Genomic DNA, 12,631 nt, shown 5'->3' on the forward strand with positions numbered 1-12,631 from the left:
AAATCTATAATACCATGTGACACGGCTACACTCTCTAGGGTACAACTCCGGAGAATATACAAGGCCTGAAAGATTTATCATAACTTCAATAACCATAAACAAAAATGACCTCAATTCATAACAAATAACAGCTTGAACAAAATTACAAGATTCATTCATCCTACCGAAAATAAGGATGCTATATCTATTTATCCATTCCACCTGTGATCTCAACTGTAGTCAAGTGCTATGCAACCTGCAATTTTGAAAAAAAATATACTAAAGAATATGAACTTTTCTAGCTCAGTAAGAATTTCAAATTGCTACACTATAAATAATAATCAAATGAACAATATCAGATACCATATCAATACTCAGAAACTCATACAAATAACATACACATAAGCATTTATTATCACCTCACTAAAGAATGCACATAAGCATTCTTCTCCACCTTTCACGATCGATCGATCGTGGTCGACCATGAACAAAGAGAATGGGTCTGGCCTTTTCATGCCAGCCTATTAGCCCAAAAAGGGTTGGGCTATTAGAATCATTTTAATTTTTATTCCAATCATTTTTTGATTTGGATTCCGATCGTGAAGCAAATGCACCCTTAAACCTTTTGACAACTTGGATTAGGTTGAGTGTTGATTACGGTACAAAAATATACAAAGTCCTATTTGAACATTTTATAAAGATTATGCGGATTATGTTGTGATAACTTCAATGATTGTGACTACTAGAATTTTGTAAGAACACAAGGATGCAGATGTAAAACGAAACTGGATAAAAAAGTCATTTAAACGTTCCGTAAAGAAGAATCCGCGGGAACCGCCTCAACTCCGCGGCACCGCCCTCTCGTTTTGTCTCCTCACTGTTTGTCCTCTACGGTCGATGACCCAATTTTAACTCTATGCCTAACACTTCAATCATGCAAAGAATCCGATTTTTTTTTTTTTTTGGAGGTTTGGAGCAATCAATCCTATTAAAAAAAGGTTCTGCTCCTTGTCTTTTCTATAATCTCAATAACTACATATCTGATCTTGTTCTCATGCTCTTCTGCTTGCAGCTGATGATTGGAATTAGGATTTTTGGGAAATACTCGGTCTTTTTGTTCTTACTGTCGGATTTCTATTGAAATTTGAACTTTTATTTGAAAGCATAGTAATGCGTTCAGTTTTATGAATGATTCAAAGTCAGTGTTGGACCCATTTAAGCTTAAAGGAATTTGAGTTTTAGTTATTGGGTGGCTGCTTGTGTGTGCTTTGATTTTTCTTTTTTCCCCGGGAACTTTGAGTGAAATGGGAAGGTTATGTTCTATCTTTTTCACTTTTTCCTCGATTTTAATCTTTGGTGGTCACTACTTGAAGGGAGGATCAGCAACAACGGTCACATATGATAGCAAAGCACTTGTAATCGACGGCAAGAGACGGTTGCTGTTTTCAGGCTCGATTCACTACCCTCGAAGTACACCTGAGGTAAAAAACTTGGTTCCCATTGTTTTCCAATAGTTTTGCTTTATTGCTGATATCCTACTGATATGTTCTTAAGGTTTCTGGTGGCTTTGTGATGTTTTAGGTGTGGCCAGAACTTATCAGGAAATCCAAGGAAGGGGGACTCGACGTGATCGAAACTTATGTCTTCTGGAACTACCACGAACCCATGCGAGGACAGGTTTAGAATGTTGAGGATGTAGCTTTAATACAATTTTCTCCTTTTGAAATGCTTATTCATCTTGAGTCTGACTGCTTATTTTGGGTAAACGCTTGCAGTATTATTTTGAAGGAAGGTTTGATTTGGTGAAGTTTGTGAAGACGGTCCAGGAGGCAGGACTTTTTGTGCATCTGAGGATTGGCCCATATGCTTGTGCTGAATGGAATTATGGGTTTGTATTGTACCTTGTGATTTCTTTTTCTATGTAGGACGGCTATGTAGCATTCTGTACTTGGTGTATCTTCAGAGGTGTAAAAATGTTCTGGCAGCAGAGGTATTCACATAACTACATTCATATGTAGTTATCACAGATTTCTGAGATGAATAATTGCAGTGGCAACAGTTTATTTATTCTTTTTCTTTTGAAAGAAAGGGAGGATAGCAATATATTTAGCCCAATGAATCAAGCACTGTATTGCTGCATTCAGTACGTTTGCTATTTCTAATGTCATTTCAGGGGCTTCCCTATGTGGCTGCACTTCCTTCCTGGGATTCAATTTCGGACCAATAACTCACTCTTTAAGGTATATTTTCATCTTTAATACTATTTGCCTCCCTTTTCAAAATATGTCAGTGTGCTAAAGTACGCTTTCAGCATGGAATTCTGCTTTGCAAAAGTTCTCTTTCCTTCCACAGACTGATAGAGTCTCATGGTGTTGGTAACAGAAAGAGATGGGGCGGTTTCTTGCAAAGATTGTGACTCTTATGAAGGAGGAAAATTTGTTTGCATCACAAGGTGGGCCTATCATTCTTGCACAGGTGAGTTAATCCTGTCTAACATCATAACCCCTTAAAACAATGTGTGTTTGGAGATATAGTTGGTTGAAGCTGAGATTTTCCTATCAGTTGGAAATTCGTTTTTGCTACTTCTGCCACTTTATCAAGTAATGCTGACTTATTTCCAGATTTAATTACTGCAAGCTTTAGCTGTCTCAGGCTGTTGACAACCAATACATTGGTAGGCAATAATGTGTAAAGAAAAGTTATGAGAAACTTTAAATAGTTGGAACACTTAAAGCAGCATTTTTTTTTTGAATGAAAAGGAGGCACTTACTGCAGCATATGAATTACCATTTTTTTCATTAGAGATATGTCACAAGACCAACATTAAAAGAATGCTGAATATGATGCATCAATTAGAGAACTGGGGAGCCCAGACACCATGTGCATAATTTTGGAATAGAAATATGAAGATATTGAGGTAGATATGTGGTAAAACAATGAGAACCTAATGCTTTACATTTATAAAAGAGTGATGAGAACTAATCAAGTCGATTTGATAATATGCAATGAATGAAAGAGATAAAACTTTTGAGATGTTTGGTTTTGAATCTTGTGGTCTGAAAATAATTGGGGTATTACCCAACAAAATTTTAATTAAAGTTGTCGTGTAGAATCAGCGGCAGCTTTTGAGGATGGAGGATATTATTGTATATAAAAGTGAACGACAAAGTATGCTGTACCCGTAACAACCTAGGACTTCTCCCAGAAATGCTAGCCGGAAGGTATTTTTAGGGATTCCTTAGTCCTGTATAAGTATCCAAAATTTCTTCGGTGAATAACCGATGTGGGACTAAACACACGCCCACAAGGGTCTTCACATACTCTCCTTATTAAAGCCCTGACATCCTTGTCAGGCTGAGGGTTCATATCCATTCATATCTAATCACAAACACTATGATCAGCACGTAGTCAGCTTAAATACGCCCGTGTTGCGGTGTCCTTTAGTCTACATGGGTCATGGGCCGAGTCTGCTTAGATACCATTTGTAACAACCCAGGATTTTATCCAAAAAAGTTAGCTGGAAGGTATTTTGGTCTCCTTAGTCCTGTCTAAGTACCCAAAATTTTTTTGGCGAATAACCGATGTGGAACTAAACACAAGCCTGCATAGGTCCTCACATACTCCCCCCGTTCAAGCATTGACGTCCTCGTCAGGCTAAGGGCTCAAATCCATTCAAATCTAATTATAAGCACCACGATCGGCCTATGGTCAGCCTCTATAAATCCGTGCTGCAGTGTCCTTTAGTTTACATAGGCTATGAGCCGAGTTCGCTTTGATACCATTTGTTACAACCCAGGACCTCACCTAAAAAGGCTAACCAAAAGGTATTATTTAGATTCCTTGATCCTGTATAAGTACCCAAGATCTACCCAACGAATAACCGATGTGGGACTAAACACACACCCGCATGGGTCCTCACATACTCCTTCAGTTTAAGCCCTAACATCCTCGTCAGGTTAAGGGTCCAAATCTATTCAAATCTAATCACAAGCACCACGATCGGCTCATGGTCAACCTCCATGAATCTGTGCTGCAGTGCCTCCTAGTACACATAGGTTATGGGCCAGGTCCGCTCTGTACTATTTGTAACAACCGAGGATCTTACCTAAAAAGACTAGCCGAAAGGTATTTTTTGGGTTTCTTAGTCCTGTATAAGTATCCAAGATCGGTGAATAACCGATATGGGACTAAACACACGCCCGTACAGATCCTCGCATACTCCTTCCTTTCAAGATCTGACGTTCTCGTTAGGCTAAGGCTTCAAATCCATTCAAATCTAATTATAAGCACCACGATCGATCCATGGTTAGTCTCCATGAATCCGTACTACAGTGTCCCCTAGTCCATATAGGCTATTGGCCGACTTCGCTCAAATATCATTTGTCACAACCCAGGACCTCACCTAGAGAGGCTTGTCGGAAGGTATTTTTTTGAAGTTTCTTAGTCCTATATAAGTACCTAAGATCTCCTTGGCGAATAATCGATGTGGGACTAAGTACACGTCTGCATGGATCCTCACATACTCCTATTCAAGTCCTGACGTCCTTGTCAGGCTAAGGGCCCAATCTATTCAAATCTAATCACAAACACTACGATTAGGGCTGGAAGTGGGCCGGGCCGGGCCGGGCCACACCCCTACCCAAGCCCGGCCCAAAATTATTTTTCGGGCTTCGGGCCAGGCCGAGGCCCGAACAATTTTACAGAAACGCGGCCCGAGCCCGGCCCGAGCCCGTTTGGGCCAGCCCATTTGGGCCAGCCCGATTACGAGCCCGGCTTGATTCCGAGCCCGGCCCAGTTTACAGGATTATATGTTATGCTTCTCTTTATGACAAGGAAGCATTTTGAAAGTATAAAACAGAACATAGCAGCATCCAATAAATTTTAGAGTTGGTTTTTACTTTCTAGTTGATGTTGGTGGAACACTTGAACATGGATGTAGGTTATCTAATGTATGTACATTTTCCAAGTTCAGTTAAGGTCTTCAAGAAAGTGTAGACATTGTACATCTCAGCACAAGCATAAATAATGTGTAGAGGCGTGCATACACATGTTTCGACAAATGTGTAGTAGTAAGGAGCCCGTACCTTTGGATTGCATTGCTGACCTGCACGGCTGCACAGACGACAATTTCATAGAGGTGTATGTGCAAATACAAGTACATGAAAACATACAAGCAAAAATGTCCACAAGTAAACAACCTACTCAGCTTAAATCAAATATGAGATGGACCAAGTAGGCAATCAGACAGATCATTAACAAAATACACAATTCAGAGGCTTTCTGCCAGATGAATGAATTTCCTGACTTTATCTTGGCACGGCCAATCTGCTCAAACCAGTCCAACAATTCTAAAGAGCATCTGATGGAGAAAACCAGCTGCAACGATACAACTGCAACCAAACAAAAGGATTCCATCAAAAACAGGAGGATAAAAAAAATCATCGGCCTGAAGTCGTTGTTCCTTGCACAATAATATATTCATCATATCCATGTAATAGAGAAAACCCCCTGAAGTCGGCTTCAAGCCTGCAGTTCAAAAACATACAACTCTCATAAAATTTTGCAACAAATAACCATGATCCATATGAAAATACTCCATCAACAAACATACTTGATACTTGATACTTTAGGTATGAACTAGATCTGATGAGGGTATCGTCATTCAGTTCTCCCAAATTGCCCACTCCAGGAGTCCAGGGTGTCGTCATCTACATTCAACGTTACAGAACTCGAGCAATTTGCAACTGTTAACACACAAATCAATCATAAATGTTTAAATTATAAGTACAATAAGCAAATAAAAAATATTAGATAAATTTAAAAGATTTATATACCTTCATCATATTGTTCACGAAGCCAATCTTGGGTACAAACTAAGGCTTCTACGGTAGAAGGGCTCAAAGAGCTTCGATACTGATCCACAACTCTACCACCAGTGCTGAATGCCGACTCAGATGAAACAGTGGAGACTGGAATAGCTAGAACATCTCGAGCCATTCTTGATAGTATAGGATAGACTGTTGCATTGCTCTTCCACCAAGCCAAGATGTCAAACTCCTTATTCTCCAAATCAGGAAACACATCATCATCCAAATAACTATCCAGCTCAGATCTCTTAGGACGTTTTGAAGAACTCTGACTTCTAAATTGAGCAAAATCCATACCAAATTTTTTTTTTGGAAGAAACTGAACTTATATCACCTTGTCCACCAAAATTAGATGTTCGCTCACTTGAACTCATAGAGGGCTGCATTCTTGTTGCATCTACATACTTATTATACAATTTAAAAAGACAAGCACGAATATCATCAATCTTTTTCTTGCACTCCTCCAACTCAAATGCCTTTTGATAACAAAACTCTACAAATATCAACTTTGATCTGGGATCCAAAATAGAAGCAATTACCAACAAATTATTGCATTGAGACCAATATTTGTTAAACTTCTTTAGCATCTCATTTGTTAATTGCTTCACTGTTTCATCAGTATCGATACTTTCATCCATCAACAAAGCCCTAATTCCCCAAACTTCTTTTAGGTATAAATTGGATGTGGGATACTTACAACCAGAAAATACTTTAGTGGCATCAAGAAAGGCTTCTAAAAATTTAAGAATTATAGAAGCCTTTTTCCATTCATCATTGGTGGGGCATACACATGAATGCTCAGTTGCATATCTAATAAGAGCATCTTTATAACTAAGTGCATCATGCAACATTTCATAAGTAGAATTCCATCTTGTAGGAACATCCAAAGTGAGTCCTTTTCTAGCAGGAAGTCTCATATGTTGTACAATTTCATTAAATGCTTGCATTCGAGATGGGGATGCAGAGACATATCTAACAATTTCTCTTATACATTCAATAGCTTCATGAATGATTTTCATTTCATCCTGAACCATAATATTTAATATATGTGCACAACATCTAATATGACTGTACTCCCCACTAAACAACATTGAATAACAAAAGTGATCTCGGAGCCTTCTCATTACAGCATCATTTGTGCTGCAATTATCCAAAGTAATAGCACATATTTTACAATCCAATTCTCATTCAACAAGACATTTTCTTACAGCATCTTCAATTGCAAAGCTGGTGTGAGGGTATGGGAGTTTCTTGAAACTAATAATCTTCTTATGTAGAATAAAATCAGAATCAATATAATGTGCTGTGAAAGAAATGTAACCAATTTTCTGATTAGATGTCCAAATATCAGTAGTGAAACTAACCCGAGAACTTAGGTTCTTGAATACATCATGCAATTTTTTCCTCTCTTCTTGATATAAAGCCATACAATCATGTTTTACAGTTTTACGACCCATAATTTTGAATAATGGCTGAAGAGATCTCATAAAATCCAGAAAAACAGTGTGCTCAACAATACGAAATGGAAGCTCAGCACATATGATAAATTTTGCAAAAATTTTTCTACTCTCTTCTTGATTGAATTTGAAAGCCTTTATCGGATCTTTTGAACTTGGTAGTAAGAGCAACTGATTCGTCGGATTCTTTTGATACTTCTTGCAAACATTTTCTAGATGGCGTTTTAGATGACTCGTTCCTCCTTTAGTGCTCCCACTTAAAACTTTTTTACAATATTTGCACTTAGCTATTGACCCTTCAGAATTTTTTTCCTCAATAAAGTGATTCCATACCCAAGATCTTTTTCTAGAATTCTTGTCCCAATCATTTTCAACAGTATCTTCATTTCTATCATCCTCATCCCTTAAATCTTCAACAATCTCATTTTCACCCATTTTAGAATGAGACATTAGTAAAAATAATCTGCCCAAATAGAAAAATAAAAATCTTCAATCAGCCAACTATGTTCCTATACTGCAAAATGTAGAGGAAGCCAAGCTTCCTTTTAAAAAGGTACTCAAGGGATGCACTCAACACAGGCAATAAGCATGATAATCTGATAAAGTAAAGAAAAGCATAATGCAGTCACAACTCAAATGTAAAACATCCATAAGTGCATTTGTGCAGCCAATATTGATTGTTTTGGTTTGCAAAAGGAGAAGTGTGAATAAGACCTTTTCCTGCATCTTAGGTGATGTTGCAGTTAACATCATGCTGCTGTGTAATCTTGTACATTACATTTAGTGACATAAAAATAAATGCAGGCAATATACGAGAATATTTCATTCGATTTTCCTTGATGAATGAATTGCACAGTACAATTTGACAAAAATGAGTCAAGTTCACTAGAGTTGTTTACAGCCAGTTTCAAGACATCAACTACTATTTTAGCTTGAAAAGGATCATCATGCATATAACTGAAGGCATGTCCTGCATGGGTACAAAGACAAGCCAACCAATCTCTTAATTTGCAGACAAGCCAAAAAAGAAAAAAGGCCCGAACCCGATTGGGACAGCCCGATTAATGTCACCAACAAATAGAGCCGGGTGAGAGGGAGAGAGACTGAGAGAGAGAAGAGAGAAAGATAGAGAGAGAGAGTGGGGGTGGGGGGATTCCACCAATCATCATCATCAGTCGGGGGAAAGGCGGTGTATGAGGCGTTGGCGGGAGAGAAGAGCGCACGTCGGAGCAAGAGGTGGGAGGTTGGGCATCGGTGAGGGGCGAGAAATCCGCTAATCATCCCAGGAAAACATCAAAATCAGAAGTAGGGACCCTAACCTGAGATCCGACGATGACGAGCCACCGCCGATGAGCCGACGACGACGAGCGGAGAAACCCAGCACTCGACGAGCCGCCGCCGACGAGCCTCCCCCGCTCTCGTCTCGCCTCTGCACTCGACGAGCCGACGACGGCGAGCGGAGAAACCCTAGCACTCGACGAGCCGCCGCCGACGAGCCTCCCCCGCTCTCGTCTCGCCTCTGCACTTGACGAGCCGACGACGACGAGCCTCCACGCCTCCACCAGACCCTAGACGACGACGAGCCTCCACGCCTCCACCGGACCCTAGACGACGACGACGATGACGAGCCTCTGCAAATCGCTCGGCAACCGCAAAAAATCCCCAAATCCCGTAGGCCGTAACCCGGTTTCCAGCCCTATACCCAAATGGCCATATACCCAATTCGGGCCGTGGACCGTGGTCGATTTCGGGCCGTGGTCGATTTCGGTTCGGGCTGGCATTGGGCTCGGGCTTGGTCCGGGCCTGGGCCGGGCCAATAGGAAACCCACACCCGGCCCGAAATAAAATTGGGCTTAAGTTTGCAGCCCGAGTCCGGCCCGAAAGTCATTGGGTCTAGCCCATAGCCCGGCCCGCAGGCGGCCCGACCCAATGGGCTTCGGGCCGGCCCGAGCCCACTTCCAGCCCTAACTACGATCAGCTCGTGGTCAGCTCAAATATACTTGTGCTACAGTATCCTCTAGTCTATATAGGTCATGGGCTGGGTCTGCTTGGATACTATTTGTAATAATCCAAGATCTCACCCAAAAAGGCTCCTGAAAGGTATTTTTGGGCTTCTTAGTCTTGTATAAGTACCTAAGATCTTCTTGGTGAATAACCGATGTGGGACTAAACACACGCCCGCATGAGTCCTCACAGTACCAGCCCAAACTGGGCAATATGGGGTGCACCATACTGTACCGGTTCGGTACCGGTACTCGGTACGGGTGGCATCCCGAAATCGGATGGTATGGAGCATATCATACTGTACTGGTTCGGTACCGATATCTGGTACGGATGGTGACCGTTAAAAAAATTTCGTACTGGACTGTATCGACACTGTGCTAGTGTGGTACCGGTATGAGGTCTGGTATCGAGACGGTGAACATTGGTGAACGACATAGTTGGATTCACAAGATCTATACTTGCTGGTTCCAACAATAATTATTGGTCTGCCAAACGTAATTCTAAATGTTTTTACCTTCAAATTTTAATTAGTATCGAGATTGTACACCAGATTTTAATAGTTCATATTTCATTTCCACCTTTTCTGTCAAAGTGGTTTATTAAAATTTTAAAGCAAAATGACATGCTGTCTTCTTTTTGTTGTGCATTAAGGTTAGATGTCTCAACTAAGTTGTTAAAAAGGATGAGTGAAATTTTGTAGTCCAGAGGGCCATGCTAGATGCAATTAGTTGCATCTAGTTTTTGAACTTTTATTTTCAAAGCTCATAGGATGTGTAGAAGATACTATTATATGTTCAAAATGATTCTGTTGAATATTCTCATGAGGATCTTCCATTTTGTCTGGATGAGAGTACCTTTTGAATAGATTTCCAGTCGGTAAATCCTGAGACTAGTTTACTTCAGACTTTCCCGGCTAGTCTAGGGCCCTAGACTCGGCTGGTGAACCGCTTCTTCTTCCACGAAGATTCAGACAAAACCGAGCTTGGATGGATTTTATTTATTCGATATATAAATTGGAGTCTTTCTTCATCTAGCTAATATTTTACAATGAGATCATATTTCAGCTGGCCAGTCATCCTCCATGGTAGTTGTTCATGGACATATAGCTACATATAGTTTTCTGACTGATTTTGTTATAATAATATATGTCCTATGCATTTTTCTTTTTTTTTAAAATTATTATTGGCCTCCAGCTTATTTATGTGGGGGGCAAAACTATTATTCATTTCTTAAATTATTTACTTATGGTATTCTTTTGGTGTTTGCTTAACAGGTTGAAAATGAATATGGTAATGTTGAATGGGCATATGGGATTGGTGGAGTTTTGTATGTGCAGTGGGCTGCATCTACTGCTGTTGCTCTTAATACCACTGTTCCTTGGGTCATGTGCCAGCAAGAAGATGCACCAGAGCCAATTGTAAGCATGTTGTCCTTTTTATTGTTAGGATCTTTAGTGTTATGCAAGAGATATGATGCTTTTCTTGGTTTCTAACAGCCCAATTTGTAAGTAACAGAGTAAATTATGAGTTTGAAATGACAAGAGAACCTTGTAACCTTATGTATGACTCAGTTCTTGAGGCCTTTTCTAAGGCTCTCTTTCTAAGTATGTTGGGTTAGACATTAAACAAAAAGATAAAATTTCTGTATAATCATGCAGATGTTCTGTTCACCTTGCTAAACGAATGTGGTATTTAATAAATAAATAACTTCTTATTCCTAACCTAAAACCTAGGGATCATTAAAATATGTTGTCAAGCTCTCTGGCTTCCCACTTCTGTTTCAATTCTCTTGGCTAACTTGAATAAAGGATGACAAAAGATTTATGCATTTCCTAACTTGAATAAAGGATCTACTTCCCACTTCCAGCTTCTAAGGTCCCAACATTGCATGAACAGTCAAGTCCCGTGAATTGGCTGGTACAGAAAGAACGGCATTATTAGATTCACATAGCATTAGAAACTGACTGCAGATTCACTAAGGATGGCATTTTGCATTAGATTGATGGAGTTCGTTGTCTTCTATAACATTGTTTCCTCACCCATAAAAATGTGACTAGCAGGGCTTGCAACATGATTGGCAGGTGCATACAACAAATTTTTTTCATCCTTTTCTTCTATTGGTTCACTAATCAAAATGTATATTAAGAAGAGTTCAATATGACATTTATTAATCTATTAATTTTGAAGTCAACTTTTGATAATTGTCGATATGTTTGTCATGTGTTGTCCTTGAGATAGAGCAGTGGTTCCACTTTTACCTATTTACTCTCCTTGCTTTTGCCTTGCAAATGGAACAGACTTGATAATTAGCAATTTAGAAATGGAGAAGCCTTGAGCATTTGTACTGTTCTTCCTTATTTAGCCTTTGTGGTGCAAAATACACCTCAAGATCTGGATATATTAGTTCTTCTGTAATTCAGGACATATGCATTTGTTACATTCGATATACGTAATGTGATAATCCATTTCTAAAATAGATCAGACTCATTTGCTACATTTCATCCATTGTGGTTGTGCAATGAGATCACTATGGATTTCATAACTGGTAGATAATGATTTGACTTTCTTCCTTTTTATTAAGAGCTATGTATTTATGGTGCAGATAAATACATGCAATGGTTTTTACTGTGATAGATTCACTCCAAATTCTGCTTCAAAGCCAAAGATGTGGACAGAGAACTATAGTGGATGGTAACACTTTACAACTAGCTCTTAATACTTCTAAAATAATTCAAAGAGACTGTGAACACAGGACAGAACAGTTCTAAATGAGTTATCACTGAAGTTTTGGTTATTCATGATGTTGTAGGTTCCTATCTTTTGGCTATGCAATTCCTTATAGACCAGTTGAAGACCTTGCTTTTTCAGTTGCTCGTTTTTTTGAAACAGGAGGCACTTTCCAAAACTATTACATGGTAAAACCATGACCAGATCGTGACATACAGCTTCTAGAAAATATGCTTAAAAGAATTATACATGATCACTCATATGTAGTTGAAGTTGTTAATTGCAGTATTTTGGAGGAACAAATTTTGGACGGACAGCTGGAGGTCCTTTGGTTGCAACAAGTTATGACTATGATGCTCCAATTGATGAATATGGTACTATCCCAACTACCAATATCCGATACGCTCCATAGTTTTTTTTTTTGTATTTTCTGAATTTTCAGGAGAACCTTAATCTCAATTTTGCCAAACCTTATTCCAGAAGTATAGATCATGGTATGGCCAACTATAGATTAGAATACCTGACTACCATTGATTAGGCTCACAACAGGCCTCTTTGGCTTGGTTCTAAATTTCTGGCCAACATATGAAAATTCTTA

General features: G+C 39.3%; 1 protein-coding gene and 1 pseudogene across 5 annotated transcripts in view; one reads left to right on the top strand and one right to left on the bottom strand.

Moving 5' to 3' along the window:
• Window positions 1-852: 852 nt before the first annotated feature.
• Window positions 853-12,631, top strand: part of LOC103724046 (beta-galactosidase 8-like) — a 33,585-nt gene continuing 21,806 nt past the window's right edge. For 2 of the 4 annotated variants that reach the window (XM_088703073.2, XM_088703076.2), the window contains exons 1-9: window positions 1,145-1,460; window positions 1,561-1,656; window positions 1,755-1,867; window positions 2,153-2,219; window positions 2,362-2,454; window positions 10,581-10,724; window positions 11,909-11,997; window positions 12,116-12,221; window positions 12,320-12,407. In XM_088703073.2, the coding sequence (XP_088559199.2) occupies window positions 1,284-1,460; window positions 1,561-1,656; window positions 1,755-1,867; window positions 2,153-2,219; window positions 2,362-2,454; window positions 10,581-10,724; window positions 11,909-11,997; window positions 12,116-12,221; window positions 12,320-12,407 (973 nt within the window). In that variant the 5' untranslated portion in view covers window positions 1,145-1,283. Of the gene's footprint in view, window positions 978-1,144; window positions 1,461-1,533; window positions 1,657-1,754; window positions 1,868-2,152; window positions 2,220-2,361; window positions 2,455-10,580; window positions 10,725-11,908; window positions 11,998-12,115; window positions 12,222-12,319; window positions 12,408-12,631 lie in introns of those variants that run through there. The other 2 variants (XM_088703075.2, XM_088703074.2) reach the window with 2 other exon arrangements.
• On the bottom strand, window positions 5,536-7,882 carry LOC149753030 (zinc finger BED domain-containing protein RICESLEEPER 1-like; annotated as a pseudogene). Its single transcript, XR_016396223.1, has 2 exons — window positions 5,814-7,882; window positions 5,536-5,723 (listed from the first exon to the last, which is right to left on the bottom strand). The product of XR_016396223.1 is annotated as a zinc finger BED domain-containing protein RICESLEEPER 1-like (transcript).

The sequence above is a fragment of the Phoenix dactylifera genome, chromosome 8 (genome assembly GCF_051530095.1).
Source record: "Phoenix dactylifera cultivar Ajwa chromosome 8, Ajwa_hap1_PhDact_Kaust_v1.1, whole genome shotgun sequence".
Lineage (NCBI taxonomy): Eukaryota > Viridiplantae > Streptophyta > Magnoliopsida > Arecales > Arecaceae > Phoenix > Phoenix dactylifera.